The sequence below is a fragment of the Pelophylax lessonae genome (assembly GCF_965119305.1).
Source record: "Pelophylax lessonae genome assembly, chromosome: 10".
NCBI lineage: Eukaryota > Metazoa > Chordata > Amphibia > Anura > Ranidae > Pelophylax > Pelophylax lessonae.
The window spans coordinates 92,522,391-92,543,994 of record NC_138777.1 but is presented as its reverse complement, the minus strand read 5'-3'; the positions used below and the strand labels follow the sequence as shown (position 1 = coordinate 92,543,994).

At 49.6% G+C, this 21,604-nt stretch overlaps 1 protein-coding gene across 1 annotated transcript in view; it reads right to left on the bottom strand.

Moving 5' to 3' along the window:
- CDC42BPG (CDC42 binding protein kinase gamma) overlaps positions 1-21,604 on the bottom strand; it is a 261,194-nt gene that overhangs the window by 16,911 nt on the left and 222,679 nt on the right. The window contains exon 34 of the mRNA XM_082270319.1: positions 20,262-20,379. Within this exon, the coding sequence (XP_082126445.1) occupies positions 20,262-20,379 (118 nt within the window). The remainder of the gene's footprint in view (positions 1-20,261; positions 20,380-21,604) is intronic.

Here is a 21,604-nt window from a genome sequence, read left to right as displayed (position 1 = left end):
CCTAGGGAATTGCCGCACTAAGAACCTTGCGGCCAAAGGAAGCATCCGCCGATGCCTGAACATCTACTTTGTAGAATTTTGTGAAAGTGTGCACGGTCGACCAAGTCGCCGCCTTACACACCTGGGCTACAGAAGCCCCATGACGACAGGCCCAAGACGTACTCAGAGATCTAGTAGAGTGCGCCTTCACAGGCACAGGGGGAACCTTCCCCTGCAAGGCATAGGCCTGTTCAATGGTCTGCCTGATCCATTTGGCGATGGTAGAGGCCGACGCCGCCATGCCCTTCCGAGGACCCTCTGGAAGAACAAACAAGGAGTCCGTCTTTCGAAAAGACTCAGTCGATTTAAGGTAAACCCTTATCGCCCGAACAACATCCAAAGAATGTAATCTCACCTCCTTTGGATGTTTAGGCTTCACGCACAGCGAAGGCAAGACAATATCCTCATTAAGATGGAATTCCGAAATTCGCTTCGGAAGAAAAGGATTAGGTCGCAAGACCACCTTATCCAAATGAACAACCAGATACGGAGACTTGCAGGACAAAGCCGCCAGCTCCGACACTCTGCGAGCCGAAGTGATCGCAACCAAAAAGGCGACCTTTTTGGACAACATAGACAACGAGATCTCCCTGATCTGTTCAAAAGGAGCACGTTGTAACACAGATAGAACGAGATTCAAGTCCCAAGGGGGCAGAGGATCCCTCCTAGGAGGAACCAGATGCCGCACTCCCTGAACAAAAGTGCCAACCAAGGAGTTGGAAGCCACGGGACGTTGAAACAGAACGGCCAGCGCAGACACCTGACCCTTTATCGTAGCCAGCGCCAAACGCTGATCGACACCCGTTTGAAGGAAGGACAGCACTCGGGAAACCGAGTACGTGCGGGGTGAAAACCCCCTGGACTCACACCAGGCAAAATAGGCCTTCCAAGTACGGTAATAAACCTTCCCCGAGGAAGACTTCCTCGCGTTGATCAAAGTATGAACGACCTCTGGGGAGAGACCCTTCTCCTTCAGGACCTCGGTCTCAACAGCCAGGCCGTCAAAGCCAGCGACTGTAAAGCAGGATGGTATATCGGTCCTTGAGACAGGAGATCGTCTCGAAGAGGCAGACGCCACGGGGCGTCGACCGCCAGATTCACGAGGTCTGCGTACCAGGACCGGCGAGGCCAGTCCGGTGCCACCAGAATCACTGTGCTGCGTTCCGAGTGTAACCTGCGAAGGAACCTGGACAGCAACTGAATCGGTGGAAACGCGTACATCAGCTTGTACCGATGCCACGGGGCCACTAACGCGTCCGACGCGTCTGCCCGAGGGTCGCGCGTCCTTGCCACGAACCATCCCACCTTGTTGTTGAGACGAGACGCGAACAGGTCCACATCTGGAAGACCCCACTTCGCGCACAACATCTGGAAGACAGCCGGGTGGAGAGACCATTCCCCCTGATCCAGGGTCTGGCGACTCAGATAGTCCGCCTGCCAGTTCTCCACCCCCGGAATGTGAACCGCCGTTATTGCCGGGACATGAGTCTCGGCCCAAGACAGAATGTCGGCCACTTCTCGAGCCGCTCGGGCACTCCTGGTGCCCCCTTGGTGGTTGATGTAGGCCACCGCCGTGGCATTGTCCGTCTGCACCCGAACCGGGCAGCCCTGCAGCCGGTCCGTCCAGCGATGAAGACAGAGATTTATCGCACGCAATTCCAGAATGTTGATCGGAAGGGAAGACTCCCCCTCCGACCAAGTTCCCTGGGCAGACAGAACACCCAGAACACCACCCCAGCCCGACAGGCTGGCATCCGTGGTGATCACCGTCCACGAGATAGGACGAAACGACTTGCCCCCGGACACCATCGGGGACTGGAGCCACCACAGAAGGTCTCTTCTGGTGCGATGACTCAACGAGATTTGAAGATCCAGAGATTGAGGTCGCCCGTCCCACATGGACAGGATCTCCGCTTGGAGACCCCGCGTGTGAAACTGGGCAAAGGGAATCGCCTCGAAGGCCGAGACCATCAATCCCAGACATCTCATGCACGTCCGCAGAGACGAGTGCGGAACGTCCCTGAGGGACCTGACTTCCTCCTGAAGAGTTCTGAGTTTGTCTTCCGGCAGGAAGACCTTTGCCTGCACCAAGTCCAGAATCATTCCCAGGTAGGGAAGACGAACCGACGGACTCAGTGTCGACTTTGGAAAATTTATCGTCCAACCAAACTCCTGCAGAGTTTGCATCGTGACAGACAGGTCCTTCTCCAGACCCTGGCTGGTCGCAGACCGAACCAGAATGTCGTCCAGATACCCCAGGACAGAAATGCCCTGGGCCCTCAATAATGCCAGAACCGGTGCAAGCACCTTGGTGAAGACCCGCGGAGCCGAGGCGAGACCAAAGGGCAACGCCACGAACTGGTAGTGATCCTCCGCAATGGCAAATCAAAGGTACCTCTGGTGACCCTCGAAAATGGGGATGTGAAGATACGCATCCTTCAAATCGATGGAGGCCATGAATTCCCCCGGAACCAGGGCAGCCACCACCGACCGCAGGGATTCCATGCGGAACTTGCGAACCCGCACAGAGCGGTTCAGAGCCTTCAAGTCCAGAATTGGACGAACCTTGCCCTCCTTTCTGGGCACGGTGAACAGATTGGAATAAAACCCCCGAAATCTGTCCCGATGAGGCACCGGAACTACCACTCCCTGAGCCCGCAGGTCCCGCACCGCCAGGTGCAGGTCCCGTAAACGCTCTGGAGACAGTTGAAGATTTGAGGGAAAAAATCTGCTCTCCGGCCGAGAGAGAAACTCGATCTTGTAACCAGATCGAACGATCTCCTGAACCCATCTGTCCCGCACGCGGGCCAACCAGGGCTGAAGAAAACCGAGCAAGCGTCCCCCCACCCCAAAACTGGGTGAGGGCGCCCCTTCAGGCCGCACTGTTATGGGCTGCGGATCCGGATTGACCGGACTTCTGTTTTCCAGACCGGGGCTTCTTCTGAGAGCCTTGACCTTTGAACGGTTTGCCCTTGTAGTGCGACCGAAAGGCACGAAAGGACCCCTGAGGGGGCCGAAAATTAGCATGCTTCTTCCCAGAAGCCCCCTTAGCCTTGGGGAAATGGGGCAAGAGAGTGCTCTTACCTCCGGTGATCCCCTTAATCAACACATCCAAGGACTCCCCAAAAAGGCGAGACCCATCATAAGGCAGATTAGCTAAGGTCTTACGTGAAGACTGGTCCACCGACCAACATTTCAACCAAACCAGGCGGCGAGACAACACCGCCACGCTGTGCACACGTGCAGCCAACGGGACTAGGTCCAAGTCCGCATCACACAGATACATGACACCCTGGTGGATTTGATCCACCATATCCAGGGTCGCCGGCGAGGCCGAATCGGCCACTAGGACGCGCCTAAGCATCTGCGTCCAACTTGCGACCGCCTGGGCCGCCATGAGAGAGGCAAACAGAGCCTTAAGCATAGAACCCGTAACAGAATAAGTATGACGGGCAAGAGACTCCAATCTCCTATCCGTGGCATCACGGAACACAGGGGAATCCTCTGCAGGAATCGCAGTGGATTTGTTTAAAACCGCAATTGCGTGATCCACTGGGGGTGGTACACACCACCTTTCATCAGTGGAAGGCGAGAAAGGATAACGCAGCTTGAACCTACTTGGTACAGCAAAAGGTTTGCGCAAATTGCGCCATTGTTCCTTAACAGCGCGCTGAAAATCATCATTGCAGGGAAAAACCTGCGGCGTCCTGCGTTTTCTCTGCGTCCCATAAGCCGCCAAGGCAGCGGGGGGACACACTTCATCCTGCAAACGCAGCGTTTGTTTTATGGAAGCAATCAATTCATCCATGATTGCAAGCTCTTCAGGCGAGCCAGGGGGAGAATTATCAACCCCTTCAACTTCAGCCTCCACCTCGGACCCCACTAGATCCAGGGAGGAGCGGGACCCCGATAAGGAGGCCCCCGCCATAACAGCCCCATCACCTTCACCCTCAGAATCAGAGGAAAGAGAAACTCTGGGTCTTTTAGTAGATTGAGCAGCCACCAGCATCTGCACCTGAGCAGCAAGGCCAGCCACAATAGTGGCTAAATCCCCCCCTGGGGGGGAAACAGCGGTCCCCTGGCTTTCCACCAAGGCGGTAGGAAATTTGCCCTCCTGAGAATCCATTGCCCCTATTACAAATGCCGGATAATAAAGGGTTAACTGCCCCTTTAACAAGCGCGGCGAGCGCAGCCCACCGCACCACACACAAGCACAATGAGACCCCCACAGGGACAATAAAACTGACACAGGCAATGGGTAGGAAGGATATAACCTGAGGAGACCCTCGCCACTGCTGCTGCCTCGATCGGTGTTCCTGGAGAAGAGGAAGTGATGCTGCCAGGGCGCACTATGAAAGCCTATGGGAGGCTACAAGAAAATGGCCGCCATGCATGTAGAACATGCGGCCGGAGCGAATGTAGGCAAAATGGCGCCGTTTGGCGCCGAAACCGCCACTCCACAGTACAGTCATGCACACGTGTCATTATATAAAAAAACATGTCAGATCGCCGCAGCGATCGATGTATAGTGCCCAAACATGCCTAAAAACATGCCCCACAGCACACAGCTTCTCACACTGACAAGGCTGACACACACAGTGTCACACAGCTCCCCCCCCCCCCCATGCAGCCCACAGCATGCAGCCGAGTGATAGGGAGACAAACAGTGTGAAACAGAGGCAGGTTACACAGTCCCAGACTGACACCCCCCCAGACAGACAGGTCCCTACATAGATACACTTACCTCACAATGGCGTGGGGGACCCGCACAGGCGAACAAGCCGCTGCACATGAGGCAGGGAGAGTCGCATACAAGACGCACAGAATGAGGGTTAAGAAACCGCACAGCGTCCAGTGAGGTAGCCACCTCACCAATCATCCCTGCACCGAACAGGGATGGGTCGTTCACTGTGACAGGAGCGTTACCTGGCTGAACGCTCGATGGCAGGCTGGGAAGCCACTGACCCACGACCTGCGACCAGGGGGATCAGCCCGAGACCCAGCCCGCATGATCCTCTTCATCCGAAGAACTAACTAACGCTGACAAAAAGAACAGCTAAGTAAAGGTAGAGAGAAAACTCAAACAAAAAATCAAAAAAGAAGAAAGAGTCTGGGGCACAAAGCCCCAGCACAGAGAGAGCCAGCCACTCCTGACAAGCTAGACATTGAAACTGAGATATGGTTGCAGGAAGTAGGAGGGTATTGACTGAGGGGACCACCCCTTGAGGGTGGGATATGTTAAAAGCTTTAATGTTAACATATTCTGTTGCCTAGCTACTCCTTCGGAGCAAAGTCTAATACCCCATATGTGACGAATATGAAGAGGCGGCGACTTGTCGGAGGACGTAAGAGAAAAGGATTTTACGGTAAGTCAAAAATCCAATTTTCTCTGTCGCTCATTGACAGACGCAGTCCTCTTTGATTAATATCAGTAGGGACGTCCCAAAGCAGTGCCACAAATGAGGGGTGGGATAACGGAAATCAAAATCCAATCCAGAAGTCCCAACCGGTGCCAACCAGAAGTCTTAAAGGCTCATCGGACAAAAGGATGAGACTCAACTGAAAACCCAACAGAAAAAAACCCTCGAGGTAGACCACCGGTCTCCTCAAACAGGGCCTGCAGAACCTTGCGGCCAAAAGAGGCATCCGCCGATGCCAGCACATCAACTTTATAAAATTTTGTAAAGGTATGAACTGACGACCAGGTAGCCGCCTTGCAAACCTGAACCACTGACGCCTGATGGCGGAAGGCCCAGGAAGCACTAAGCGCCCGAGTGGAGTGCGCCTTAACAGGGAACGGAGGAACCCGACCCTTAATAGAATAAGCCTGCACCACCGTCTGTCTGATCCATCTAGAGATAGTCGCGGCAGATGCAGGCAACCCCTTTCTAGGGCCATCTGTGATCACAAAAAGTGAATCCGTCTTACGGAAAGATTCCGTAGTAGTCAAGTACACCCTGATCGCCCAAACCACATCCAAGGAGTGTAACGCAAACTCCCGAGGATGACTGGGCTTAGGACACAGGGAAGGTAGCACAATATCCTCATTTAGATGAAAATCTGAAACCACCTTAGGAAGGAAGGATGGATTCGGACGAAGAACCACCTTATCCCTATGAACCACCAGATATGGGGAACGACCGGACAATGCGGCCAGTTCTGACACCCTGCGTGCAGAAGTGATAGCCACCAAAAAGGCCACCTTCTGGGATAAAGTAAGCAAGGGAATCTCCCTAATATTTTCAAAGGGAGGTTTCTGAAGAACCAACAACACCAAATTAAGATCCCAGGGTGGCAAGGGCCCGCGCACCGGTGGAGCCAGGTGCCGCACTCCCTGGATGAAATTCCGCACCAAGGAATGAGTAGCCAGAGGCCTCTGAAAGAAGATTGCAAATGCTGAAACCTGACCCTTGATAGTGCTCAAGGACAGTTTCTGCTCAACCCCCTGTTGCAGAAAAGCCAATATTCGGGCCACCGAGTAAGAACGTGGAGGAAACCCAAGGGATTCACACCACGCGATATAAGACTTCCATGTGCGATGATAGACTTTTCTGGAAGTCGCTTTCCTCGCTTTAATTAGAGTAGGAATAACTGAAGCTGACAACCCCTTGTGCTTCAGCACCTGGGTCTCAACAGCCAGGCTGTTAAAGCCAGCGATCGTAAAGCAGGATGGAAGATCGGTCCCTGAGACAGCAGATCCTCCCTGAGAGGAAGTCGCCAAGGAACATCCGCGACCAGCCTGACCAGGTCGGCGTACCAGGCCCGATGGGGCCAGTCCGGAGCTACCAGGATAACTGGAATTCCCTCCACCTCTATCCTGTGAAGAAGACTTGGCAGCAATTTGAGAGGAGGAAAGGCATACAGTAGCTGATACTGCCCCCACGGGGCGACCAGCGCGTCTGCTAGAGGATCGCGGGAGTGTGCTACAAACCTCCGCACCTTCCTGTTGAGCCGAGATGCCAACAGATCCACATTCGGGGTGCCCCAACGAAGGCACAATTGGTGAAATACCTCTGGATGAAGAGACCATTCCCTTACTCACCAACTCACACTAGCAAGGGGGAGATATGTGAAGTGTGTCACAGGATAGAGGGGAACCCGGGATCATGAGGGTCCGACCATCCACAGAGGGGCCCGCATCTATTCCCAAAACCCGACAGGGGGAGAGGGGGGAACATTCTACTCACCATACCGGAACAGGCGGGCACCCACTCCTAACAGAACCCCTCTCCACCGAGGTGGGGGGGCTGTCGACCAATACGGACGCCGTATTCAGTTTCTGACTGGTCGTAGGCGACCTGGCGAGACAATTAACTCGCGGGGCCAGTTCCCGTCCAGTGGGACTATGTCGCGGCCGACCCAGCGCGGAGCTAGGGCCTGCACGCGCTCGTAGGCCGGCTGGGGTGACCACTGGATCTCAACATCCAGCCCGTCGCCCAGCTCCAGCATAATTGCTTGAAGATCTCACAGGAACAAAAACTGGAGAGAAAAAGCTAACTAAAAAAGATCTAAAAAAGCTTGCCAGGACCAGAGATCCCAGCAAGGGACTTAGGTCCTTACTCCTGACTAGGCAGAAAAAAAACTGACATCCTGTAGCAGGGAGAGAGAGGATATACCCTCTGGGACTGCCCCTAAGGTGTGGCCAGAAAGTTTTTCCTGCCTAGTGTCCTACTCCTGTAGGGGGCAGTATAACCCTACTGATATTAATCAAAGAGGACTGCGTCTGTCAATGAGCGACAGAGAAAAAAATATACAATAAAGAAGTACAATGATTAAAGTGAACAATGTGACTAAAATATCATAAAAGTCCCAAGTGCAAAAACATAAAAATAAATTCCAGGGTGATGTGCGTGATCCACGTAGGACAACAGATCCCAACACCAAGAGGAAAGACATATGATTACGCTCACCGGAACAAATGGACCCAACTTGTAATATGACAAAAATGGTCATATAGGCTCATAAGATATCCTGAGGGTCTTCAAACTGCAGTAGAGGATGTTCACGTTTGCAGTCAAAGGGCCAGATGTAGTAAATCTCCTCTCTCCCCAGATTACATGGAAAGGATAATCCCAGACAAAAGCAAACCTAGGTGTAATTCCACTTAAAATAAATGTATTAAAAGTATAAAATACACTTACAAACATCCAGGAATATTAGGCAGTGAATGACAGACATGAATCCAGCAGTCTTTGGCATAATCCTGGCTGCATGAGGCAAAGTCTGACGCATTTCATCAAAAATGATTTTATCAAAGGTAAATGCCTGACCTACCCACAATCTCCCACTTTGAAATGGCATTGCCTGCGCTTCCATCCTCGGCGCCCGCAGCGGTTCTTCTGCTGGGGGTGTGGGGAGCCCTAAAAAAAGCTTATGAAATTACCAGGCTACTTTGAATTTACCCCTTTATGGAACAACCTGACCTAACCAGAATTGGCTAAATTAGAAGACTTCCATGGTTGGAAATATAAGGGATTGCTATCAATCAAATATTTTCTGGTAGTGTATTTAAATCTTATGATCAGATATGCTCTGCTTTCCAGTTATCTCAAAAACACTATCAATACTTACAGCTAACGCATGCAATCCAAGCCCAAAAGTGGAGCAGTGCACTACATATATCAGAGTCCTTGATGTTGACCAAAGTGGTAATGGCTATGGAGTGGAAAGGGTTAATCTCTAGCACATACCAATGGCTGCTTACCAGCATACCAAATCCAGCATTATTTAGAAGCAGGGAGTTATGGGCGGAGGACATAGGTGAAATCGATAACGAGTAAAGGGAACTGGCATTGGAATTGGTGCCCTCTATATCCCTGTCCTCCTCGCACAGGCTTTCCCACCTTTTCATATTGCATCAAACCTATAGAACTCCAACCCAATTATTTCGCTGGGGTAGAAGGGATTCGCCTCTATGCCCGAAATGCAATTCTCACAGGGGCAACTTTATCCATATGACGTGGAGGTGCCCAAAACTTAAAGCAAAGTTCTGGCCTCAAATACCTTTTTTAACTATAACTAAAAATACCCCTATAATACTAACTCATCGCCCTTTACAGAACCGCTATTCTCATACTTACAAGGTGTATAGTATTGGATTTTAGTCAAAATAGTACTTTTAAAAACGCTGAGCGCGGCCATCTTGGATGTGGGCATCTGAAGCCGCAGTGTAATCTGCTGTGTTGTCCTTCCTGATTCCAGGGAGTGTTCTGGGAGTTCTTCCTGATTCCAGCCTCCTGGGAGTGATGACAAACAGCTCCCAGGATGCAATGCAAAGGCGGAAGTGATGTCGGTGGCCATGGCTACAGAGGGGGGAGAAGGAGGAAGTACAATCAAAAATGCCCTGAAAATAAGGTAAGGGACCCCCGAAAAAAATTGGAAATGCCCAATTGTTGATCAGCATAGCGAGCACTCCAGGAATCACTAAAGTTGCAAAATAGGCCGGCACTCCGCTTTAAGGTATTGGATGCAAGTGGTACAAACTGTTTCATTAGTTTCTCAAATTCTTATAACTACTGATCCCTTAATATGCCTACTAGGCATCCTGGATCCTGAGATATGTCAATCAGGAACATATTTAAATGATCCATCGCCTCCTATACTTGGCTAGAAAGAAGATAGCCAGATATTGAGCACCTCCACAACTACTGTTAAACAATGGATTGACCATGTTAACTCTATATTATAGAGAGAAAAACTGGCAGACAGACATCGCAATGCCAAGCGTAAGTTTCACCTGGTCTGGCAGGGTTGGCTGGACTCACCAGGACCAGCTCCCCCACAACTAGTAGTGGATAGATTACTGCAGATATAAATAGATGACCACAACTTGTCTAGTTTTCAAGGACCCCACCTTAATAAGAACAATGGTTAGTTTTTTTTTTGCCTTTTTCTGTTTCTCTATAAAGTTTAACAAAAAAAGTTATTACCTATGTCACGACCCTGTTATATCTATATATATCTATCTATCTCTACGTCTATGTGTAGTTTACTTATTACTTCTCTAGTCTTGAGGACTCCTCTAGAGAATTGGTCTATGCTATGGAATGGGTTGTAGTGACTGAATTCCCCTCTGATTTCACTGTACTCATTTACATATGCTTATGTATCTTATACATGTGGTAAACTATGCTGATATTCTATTCTTGTATTGATTTTTTACGATCAATAAAAAAAGCATTCACAGTCATCCAGGTAGCAGCCTCAAAAATGTAAGACAGACACCTGATGTCAGAATGCCCAAGAAGCACTAAGCGCTTAGACAAGTGTGCCATAACCAGGAAAGTAGAGGCCCAACCCTTAATCGCATAAGCCTGAACCACCGTTTGCCAAATCCATCCAAAGTAGACAGAGAAGGCGCCAGGCCTCTGGAGAAAGCCGTAGTGGAAAGGTAGACACAAACCGCCAGGACCACAACCAAAGTGTGCAGCAAGACATTGTCAGGGTGCGAAGGATGTGGACACAGTGAAGGTAGTACAATGTTCTTTATAAGAGAAGTGGATACTAACCTCAGAGGGAGGCTCCTGAAGGAACAAAGGAACCAAGTTGAGGTCCCACGGTGGCAACTGAGAACACACGGGGGGGGTCACATGACGAACCCCTCAGAGAGAATTGAAGACCAAGGAGTGCGTGGCCAAGGAATTTTGAAACAAGCCCACAATGGCAGACACCTGCCCCTAATAGTACTAGAAGTAAGCTTGTGCTCAACTGTTGCGTTGGAGAATGCCAACATCTGAGCCACTCAAAAGGTTTAAGCCAAGCCCAAAGTCTGTCAAATGTGATAACTCTCAGGATGTACATGTATAGACGTTAAAGTGGAGTTCCACCCATTTTAACAAGTTGAGATGTATGTAATCCCCTTTAAATAAATGGATTTTTTGTAAGATCTTACCGTAAAATCCTTTTCTCTTAAGCTCATTGACAGACGTAGTCTTCTTGATTCTCAAGAGCTGGGTTATGTTGTCTCCGCAGGAGTAGGACTAGGCAGAAAGACAAAACGTTCTGGCTCCACCTTAGGGGCAGTCCCTGAGGGTATATCCTCCCTCTCTCTGCTACAGGGAATCAGTTCTGTTCTAAAGCAGTAACAGAGAATTTAACCCAACCCAACTCAATGATAGAGGGGCGGGTACTACGTCTGTCAATGAGCTTAAGAGAAAAGGATTTTACGGTAAGATCTTACAAAAAATCCATTTTTCTCTATCGCTCATTGACAGACGTAGTCTTCTTGATTCTCAAGAGCTGGGACATCCAGAAGCAGTGCCACAAATGAGGGGTGGGATTGACAAAATCAAATCCAATCTAGAAGGCCCAACCGGTGCCAAACTAGAAGTTTTAAAGGCTCATTATAAACAAAGAATGAGACTAAAAGAAAAATTTTCCAACGGAAAAAACCCTCGAGGTAGACCACTGGTCTCCTCAAATTGCGGCCTGCAAAACCTTGCGGCCAAACGAGGCATCAGACGATGCCATTACATCAACTTTATAATGTTTAGTAAAGGTATGCACCGACGACCAGGTAGCCGCCTTGCACACCTGGACCACTGACGCCTGATGGCGAAAGGCCCATGACGCACTAAGTGCCCGAGTGGAGTGCGCCTTAACAGGGAACGGGGGCTCCCGACCCTTAATAGAATAAGCCTGTACTACCGTCTGTCTGATCCATCTGGAAATGGTCGCGGCAGATGCAGGCAACCCCTTTTTGGGTCCATCTGGGATCACAAAAAGTGAATCCGTCTTGCGAAACGAGTCTGTCGTTTTCAAGTATACCCTGATCGCCCGGACCACATCCAAGGAGTGTAAAGCAAACTCTCGCGGATGACTGGGCTTAGGACACAGGGAAGGTAACACAATTTCTTCATTCAGATGAAATTCTGAAACCACTTTTGGTAGGAAGGATGGATTCGGACGAAGAACCACCTTATCTCTATGAACCACCAGATATGGTGAACGACAAGATAATGCGGCCAGTTCTGACACCCTGCGTGCAGAAGCAATAGCCACCAAGAAGGCCACCTTCTGGGACAACGTAGGTAGAGGAATCTCCCTAATATCTTCAAAGGGAGGTTTCTGAAGAACCGACAACACTAAATTAAGATCCCAGGGGGGTAACGGCGCGTTCACTGGCGGAGCCAGATGTCGCACCCCCTGGATGAAATTCCGCACCAAGGAATGAGTAGCCAAAGGCTTCTGAAAGAAGATAGCTAATGCTGAGACCTGACCCTTGATAGTACTCAAGGCCAGTTTCTGCTCAACCCCTTGTTGCAGAAAAGCCAATATTCGACTAATCGAATAAGACCGAGGAAGGAACCCCAAAGGTTCACACCATGCAATGTAGGACTTCCATGTGCGATGATAAATCTTTCTGGAAGTCGCTTTCCTTGCTTCAACTAGAGTAGGAATAACTGAAGCTGACAAACCTTTGTCCTTCAGCACCTGGGTCTCAATAGCCAGGCCGTTAAAGCCAGCGATCGTAAAGCAGGATGGAAGATCGGTCCCTGAGACAGTAGATCCTCCCTGAGAGGAAGTCTCCACGGGACGTCCGCCACCAGTCTGACCATGTCGGCGTACCAAGCTCGACGAGGCCAGTCCGGAGCTACCAGAATTACTGGAATTCCTTCCTCCTCTATCCTGCGAAGAAGTCTTGGCAGTAACGCGAGAGGAGGGAAGGCATACATTAGCTGGTATTGTCCCCACGGGGCGATCAGTGCGTCTGCGGTTTCTGCTAGAGGATCGCGGGAGCGAGCCACGAATCTCTGAACTTTCCTGTTGAATCGTGATGCCAACAGATCCACATCCGGGGTGCCCCACCGTAGGCACAACTGGTGGAAAACGTCTGGATGGAGGGACCATTCCCCCTGATCCAGAGTCTGACGGCTGAGATAATCTGCCTGCCAATTCTCCACCCCCGGAATGAACACCGCAGAGATTGCTGGAACAAATCGTTCCGCCCAGCGAAGAATGCAAGCCACTTCTTTGGCCGCTCGGACACTCTTGGTGCCCCCCTGGTGATTGACATAAGCCACGGCCGTGGCATTGTCCGACTGGATCCGAACCGGGCTGCCCTGGAGCTGCTCGGTCCAGTGAATCAGACAAAGTCTGATCGCTCTCAGTTCCAATACATTTATCGGTAACCTGGATTCTTCCGGGGACCAAAGTCCCTGGACAGATAACTGACCGAGAATTCCTCCCCATCCGGATAGACTGGCATCCGTGGTCACTATCGTCCAATATATTGGCAGAAATGACTTTCCCTGGCTGAGCATCGGCGACCGAAGCCACCAGACCAGAGACTCTCTGGTCTGTTTGCTCAATCGGATCTGATTGTCCAGGGATTCCGGATTCAGATTCCATCTGAGAAGAATCTCTTGCTGAAGAATTCGGGTATGGGACTGGGCAAACGGGACTGCTTCGAACGAAGCCACCATCAACCCCAGAACCCTCATGCAAGTCCGAAGGGAAGACCAGCTGTTGGACAGTAACAACTGGACTGCTGATTGAATCTTTCGGAGTTTCCCTACCGGAAGAAAAACTCTTGTCCTGACTGTGTCTAGAATTAGACCCAGATATTCGAGCCTCTGGGTGGGAACCAGAAATGACTTTTGCTGGTTCACCAGCCACCCGAATTCCTGTAAAGAAATCATAGTAATTTCTATGTTTTGTAGCAAGGTCTGAGGAGACTCTGCATGAAGCAGAAGATCGTCTAGGTAACCAAGGATCGATATGCCTCTTTGGCGCAGAAGTGCCAACATTGGGGCCAACACCTTTGTGAAGACCCGCGGAGCCGTGGCGAGACCGAAAGGTAACGCCACAAACTGATAGTGGTTCTCTTCTACGGAAAAGCGTAGAAACCGCTGATGTCCTGCGAAAATGGGAATGTGAAGATAGGCGTCCTTGATGTCTATGGACGCTAGGACATCCCCTGGATGCAGGAAGGCTGCTACTGTGCGAATGGACTCCATTCTGAATCTTCTTATGTTGACAAAAAAATTGAGTGCTCTTAAGTCCAGAATTGGACGCACTTTGCCCTCTTTCCTGGGTATTGTAAATAGGTTTGAATAAAACCCTTGAAACCGTTCTGTCCAAGGAACGTGGACTACCACTCCTTGTTGTAGTAAATCTGTGACTGCTCTCCGCAGATCTTCTAAACGATCTGAGGATAGTCGGATATTGGAAGGGAAGAATCGCGCCGGTGGGAGAGATCGAAACTCGATCTTGTACCCTGACCTTATGACTTCGCAAACCCATTTGTCCGGGATTCTGGAAAGCCATGGATCCGGGAACCGGCGAAGACGTCCCCCCACCCCAGTTATGGGTGGGGGCGCACCTTCAGGCTTTGGATGGTTTATCTTCAGGTCTGGAGGGGGCGGGCTTTTGCTTGCCCGACCAACGACCCCTGACGCCTCCTGCAGGAGCTTTGGAGGACTTAGTTTTTTTCACCCGCGGGACGAAAAAACCTCTTGTGAGCAGAAAAAGAAGGCCCTCGTCTTTGACGAGTTCCTCTACCTTTAAAATTTTGCGGTAAAAAGGTGCTCTTTCCACCCATGAGATCCTTAATGATCTCATCTAAGTTGGCTCCAAATAGACGCTCTCCTGAAAAGGGGATATTAGCCAATGCTTTTTTGGAACCTTGGTCGGCTAACCAACCTTTTAGCCACAGTGTACGCCTGAGAACCACTGCTGAGACTGATGCTCGCGCCAATAATGGAGTGGCGTCTAACGCCGCATCACACACAAACTGTAACCCCTGTATCATTTGTTCCAACAAATCTGATACCGCCTGAGGGACCTCTTCTAAGTCCCGGCGTAACCACTTGGTCCATTCAGTTACAGCCTGTGAAACCAGACCAATAGCTATTATAGGTCTGAAAGCTGATCCAATCAAGGAAAACATGGTGCGAGACATAGCTTCTATCTTGCGATCCACTGGATCTTTAAAGGACGGAGCGTCTTCTAAGGGAATAACCGTGGCTTTATTCAATCTAGCAATTGGTGAATCCACCACAGGTGGTTCTGTCCATTTCTTAATGAGGGTTTCCTCAAACGGATAACGCCTGTCAATGCGTTTAGAAATAGTAAAAGTGCGTTTTGGCAGACGCCATTCTTCTTCGATTGGATTGCCAAAACATTTGGGCAATGGAAAAACCTTCGCCACTTTGATGCGTTTTTTAGTCCCAAAAGGGATTTCAGTTTCAGCTATTTCCGATGGAATACCCTGTAACCTTAAGGTTTCTTGAACAGATACAATGAGTGCGTTTACCAACGCTTCCTCTCGGGCTATGGCGGATGCCGAAACATCCTCCTCACTGTCTGAAGAGACAGGACCTGAGACACCAATCCCAGATGAGGTACCTGCAACTGCAGAAATAGGCTCAGAGTCTGAATCCGAGGTTTCAGATAATAAGGGGTTAGGCGGGGGTCGCTTTCTTGCGCCCTGTCCCTGACAAGCCACTTCCACCCGGGACACAAAAGTTTCCATAATAGCTGACAATGATTCAATTGTCAATGGGGTGCTGGAGGATCCCGCAGACCCCTCGAGGGGATCCGGAGGAGATACATGAGTGGCAGGGTCCATGTTAATTCAGGACACCTTTGCCAGCAAAACAAAAAAACTTTTTTTTTTTTTTTTTTTTTTGTGTGTCTCCCCCTAGCGCAATAGCGCCCCTCAGAGTACCTGCTTCTCGATCCCACAGAGAGAGAGAGGGACCCCCAAGGCTCACCAACCGATGCAGTGCAGTTTCCAACCAACTGCAGTCAGCGTCTGTCTTACACAGACTGGAAGGAGCGGTTTGCTTTTTCCCGGGTAGAAGGACGTGGCTCCGCCCCCTGTGTACGCCTTCCGGCGTTCCCAGCTCTCCACGAGGTAGCTGGGCTCACAAAACATGGCCGCCCCCATAGAAGAGACATAAGACTCCAAAAACATGGCGGCCGGCGTGACCTGAGGACATACATGCATTTGGTCTACGGCAAAATGGCGGCGGACCGCCGAAATCGTTTTCCCAGCACATCCACCTGCATCTCTGCTAAGAGGCGATATATGGATCTACAGGAGATACACTACACATAAGGTAGGATTATACCTCCTATGTCTGCTGTAATGTTACAGTCTGCTGGGTAGAGTGTTAGCTCTTAAACCAAGTCCACTTCCCACAAACACATGCTGTATTACAAGGGGGACTTGTAAGTATCAGATATATACTGACCATATATGGAGGGGCCCATAATACATACTGCCTCATAACGAGGAAAAAAGGGAACGTTTACTCACCATACCGAACCGACAGGCACCCTCTCTTCACAATACCCTCTCCACCGGGGTGGGGGTTTGTGGACCACTCCGGACGCCTCGACTCTCTGGTTCCTGGCGTCCAAGCGAGACGTTTAACTCGCAAGGTCAGTCCCTCCACTGGGACTCCGTCGCGGCCGACCCAGTGCGGAGCTCTGGTCTGCACGCGCTCGTAGGCAGAAACCGGGGTGACCACTGGATCTCAACATCCAGCCCGTCGCCCCGGCCCCGCATACTTACTTGAATGTGTCGCGGCCGACCAAGCGCAATGCCATGATCTGCGCGCGCTCGTAGGCCGGCTGGGGTGACCACAAGTGTCGCCCAGTCCGGCATTTTTGCTTGAAGATCTCACAGGAAAAAACACTGGAGAAAAACTACCTAAAAAATGTCTTTTTCTTAAAGAAAAAAGTCTTGCCAGGACCAAAAGATCCCAGCAAGGAACTTAGGTCCTTACTCCTGACTAGACAGAAAAAAACTGATTCCCTGTAGCAGAGAGAGGGAGGATATACCCTCAGGGACTGCCCCTAAGGTGGAGCCAGAACGTTTTGTCTTTCTGCCTAGTCCTACTCCTGCAGAGACAACATAACCCAGCTCTTGAGAATCAAGAAGACTACGTCTGTCAATGAGCGATAGAGAAATGCTTTTACCAATGCAAACTATTTTATTTTATTTTTTGTAAGGAAATACCGTACTTCCGGGTCCTGCTGCCTATAAGCGATTACGTCATTCAGCGATTCACAAGGGCTTCTGGGATAGCTGCGTCGTGTATCCCAGCAGCCCTTGCGAATCACCTGACGAAATCTTGTGTTGTTTCCAGTTCTCAGGGATGTATTGCATTAAGTCCGTGCTCCGCCCCGCCTCATCTCAGTGACTGAAAGCATTACATCCCGTAGAGCTCACTGAGAGGAGGCAGGGCGGAGCGCGGACTTAATGCAATGCATCCCTGAGAACTGTAAATAACACAAGATTTAGTCATTAGGCGATTCGCAAGGGCTGCTGGGATGCACGACGCCACTGTCCCAGGAGCCCTTGCGAATCGCCGAGTGACGTAATCGCCGAAAGGCAGCAGGACCCGGAAGTGCAGATGAATAAAGAAGAAAAGCGGTATTTCCTTACAAAAAAATAAATAGTTTGTATTGGTAAAAGCATATTTAAAAGGGGATTACGTACATCTCAACTTGTTAAAATGGGTGGAACTCCACTTTAACTATGGCAGTAATCACTGACCCTGACAACACCATCTCCTGGAACTTCGATTAAAAAAAAAAAAACAAGTTGGCAAAGCTGGTGATGTTAAAGCAGGGTGGACCAAAACACCTTTGGCCTTTATCCTGGGGAAGCTAAAAAGGAGATGCCTAAATGAGACGATAATGGCTCCATGCCATCACCAGTGTTCATTGCATCCGCCAGATGCTCCCTCGCTTTCACCACATACTATGGCACTTTCCTGTTGAAACAGCACCTCATCAGATCCACGGCCAGCGAGCTCCATCATAGACAGAGCTGTCAAAACACTTCCAGGTGTGAAGACCACTCTCCCAGAACCAGCGCCTGACGACTCAGGTAATCCGCGTGCCTGTTGTTCACACCCAGAATGTACACCGCGGAGAGAGCTTGTACCTGGAACCCTGGCCACCAAAAAATTCCAGGAGTTTCAAGGGCCAATGCCACACTCCCAATGCCCCCTGATGGTCAACATAGGCCACTGATATGGCATTGGGCAAGCACAAAGAAGTTCTGGCCCCCTGGACCAGCCGAATCTAATTGTCCAAAAACATGGAGAGACTCCTACCACTTGAAAAGAATTTCCCCCTGAAGACCCCTCATGTGGGACTGCACATCCAGGACCACCTCGAGGATGGATACCACGAGACCCAGAACCCACATGCAGGATCGCCGGTAAACCCGTCTGCAGGACAGCAGCAGCTCAATTGTTGACTGAAGCTTCCAGAGCTTACCCAGTGGAGGGAACACTTTGGGTCTGATGATTGACTCGGTCTGCCAGAGGAACACGTAATCTCGCCACGAACTTCAGTATTCTCTTATGGAGACGAACCCTCTAACGTTGCTGCATGTAAGATTGTGCAAATAGAACGGTCTTGAAGGTGGATACCATCAGACTCAGAACCTGTATGCAAATCGGGAGAGAACTATCTGTGTGACAGCAGCCGGTGGGCCCTTCCTCCTGGGCCTTTGCCCACACACCACTTCCACCTGGGACACTAAGGACTGCAGGACCGCCGTCAGTGCAAACATGGGAAGCTGGGGTTCCTAGGGACCTGCCATCTCCATGAGTTGGGTCAGTGAGGGAGATGTGACCCTGAGGCTCAATAAGGAAAAGACCTTGCAGTACAAAAACAATCTTTTGGCACTACTATAAGGATCCTCTTAAGGCTCAGGGTACCCATCAGCAGAGAGAGAGATAACCCAGACCCCAAAGGGCTCACCCTACCGACCGGAGGAGTGCAGAGAATTCAAACCTAGCATCATCATGGGCGCTATCCCTGTTCATATGTCCCAGGCACAGGAAACTTTGGAGGAAGAGGAGCAGCTTCGGCATCCCCACGAGGCTTCGGTCGTCTCCAGTATCTCATGGACTAAGGGAAAACGCCCCCCGTGACATTGGGCTACACAAACATGGCCACCAACCAGAGACCAGCCAGACTAAGGGAAAATGGGCACCATCAGCTACAAACGAATGCTGCCAGGATCTTCCCTGCGCCCTCTGCAAGAGGACCCCCCCTGAAGGTAGGACACACGTTAGGAGAGACTCTTCTGCGCACTCTACACTGGTGTCTGAAGTAGCACCCCCTACACTATACCCACACTGCAAACAATAGGGCATGCACCTAGGGCTCTCCTACACTGGGACCCCTCCAGGCTACCAGGGCAGGACACACACTATCCCAGGACCCCAGGTGTCTCCGTTGCATTTTCTGCCCTGGGACCCCCACCAGACTCCAGGTCCAGACAGGGGGGGAGAGGGAGTGGGGGAAGCCCAGCTCACTGAAGGATTTAGAGATGGGAGGAGGGAACCTGCAGTCCCCTGGAGGTTACCTGCGCCCACCCCAAAAACCGCCAAAAGGGGAGAGGGGAGACTGTACTTACCCTTCCATGGTTCGAGTAATGCTCCAGACCGAATCCTCGCCACTGAAGAAAAGGGAGCTGTCAGCCAAGGGACCGCTGCGACTCAGACCCAAGCCGGGTCTTATGCGACCCTGTGAGGCGTTTAACTCGCGGGCCAGCCTATGTCCATGAGGCAGTGTATCGCGGCCAACCTAGCGCTTAGCTGCAGTCTGAACACGCTCGCTGGCTGAGCTGGGGGGAGCACTGGATCTAGATTATCCAGCCCGTCGCCCAGCCCGGTAGTTATTTGTGGATCTTCCAAGAGAAAAAATTGCTAGAACCAGAGATCCCAGCTGGGAACCTAGGTCCTTAACTCCTAAATAGACAGATTAAAACCTAGAGCAGAGAGGGGGTTAAAAACTAAGCTGGAGATGGCCAATTGGCGTAGCCAGGTGTCTTTGTTCTGCCTAGTCCTGCTCCTGGGAGAGGCAATAGAACCCAGTAGTTATTTATGGAGCGCTGTGTCAGTCGATGAACGAAAGAGAAATTGATTTTGACGACTTTGTGAATTAGCGGTCATATACAACTTTTAATTTGTACATGGACTACTTAATCATTACAAACATGTTTGTTATATTGATAAAAGAATCATATTCATATTATATATCAGAAATCAACAGCATTTAAAGACACTATGGCTGTAAAACCACTTTAAGCCCAGCATCACACAGTCTTTTGATTGCTCTCTCTTTCCCGTATATAAACTGTAATATTACTGTTGTGGCAGAGGACCGGGAGAAAATTAGTCTCTCCCACATTCTGCTGGATAATTTAATGAGATTCTAGCCCACTGTCAGCTAAAATGAGTACTTACTATTGGCAAGTCTTTCAACTGATGTTTTCCATCTCCAGGACCAACATGTACCAAATGACTAAAGTTCTTAGGATTAGAGATTAACTTTGATCTCATTTCAGGATCTTTCATCATAACCCTGCATGACACCAGAAGAAAACCATTATATTTACAATTCGACATCTTAGCAGCAACATTTTGTAGAAAAACATTTTTTAGCATCACTATTCCAAAATAAACTTTTCTAAAGATAACCTTTTCACAGAACAACTGCTACACATGCACAAATAATTGAGCAAAACCACAATTGTTTTGTAGCTTGATTTTATGATAAAAGGTTGGTGATGTCAGATTGGCCAAAGCTCTATGTCAAACACAAGAAAAGGGTCTATTGTATGAAAAAAAAAAAAAAAAAAATGACAACAGTGAGAAGTAACTGCATGTCTATAATATGTGACCACCACCTACTTCGTCGTTCAATTTAGTATGTTTGGGGAACAAGATGGCAGCCAGAAGAGAGTAGTCCCAGTAAAGAAACAAAACTAGGTATAAAATAACTTTATGGTCAATGATATAGTTGGGCTCATAAGTTTACATACCCTGGCAGAATTTAGGACTTCTTGGCCATTTTTCAGAGAATATGACTGATAATACAAAAACTTTTCTTTCACTCATGGTTAGTGTTTGGCTGAAGCCATTTATTATCAATCAACTGTGTTTACTCTCTTTAAATCATAAGGACAACAGAAACTACCCAAAATGACCCTGATCAAAAGTTTACATACCCCAGTTCTTAATACTGTGTATTGCCCCCTTTAACATCAATGACATCTTGAAGTCTTTTGTGGTATTTTTGGATGAGGCTTTTTATCTTCTCAGATGGTTAAGCTGCCCATTCTTCCTGGCAAAAAGCCTCCAGTTCCTGTAAATTCTTGGGCTGTCTTGCATGAACTGCACATTTGAGATCTCCCCAGAGTGGCTCAATGATAGAGGTCAGGAGACTGAGATGGCCACTCCAGAACCTTCACTTTTTTCTGCTGTAGCCAATGACAGGTCAACTTGGCCTTGTGTTTAGGATCATTGTCATGTTGGAATGTCCAAGTACGTCCCATGCGCAGATTCCGGGCTGATGAATGCAAATTTTCCTCCAGTATTTTTTGATAACACACTGCATTCATCTTGCCATCAATTCTGACCAAATTTCCTGTGCCTTTGTAGCTCACACATCCCCAAAACATCAGCAATCCACCTCTGTGTTTCACAGTAGGAATGGTGTACCTTTCATCAAAGGCCTTGTTGACTCCTCTCCAAATGTAGCGTTTATGGTTGTGGCCAAAAAGAGCAATTTTGGTCCCATCACTCCA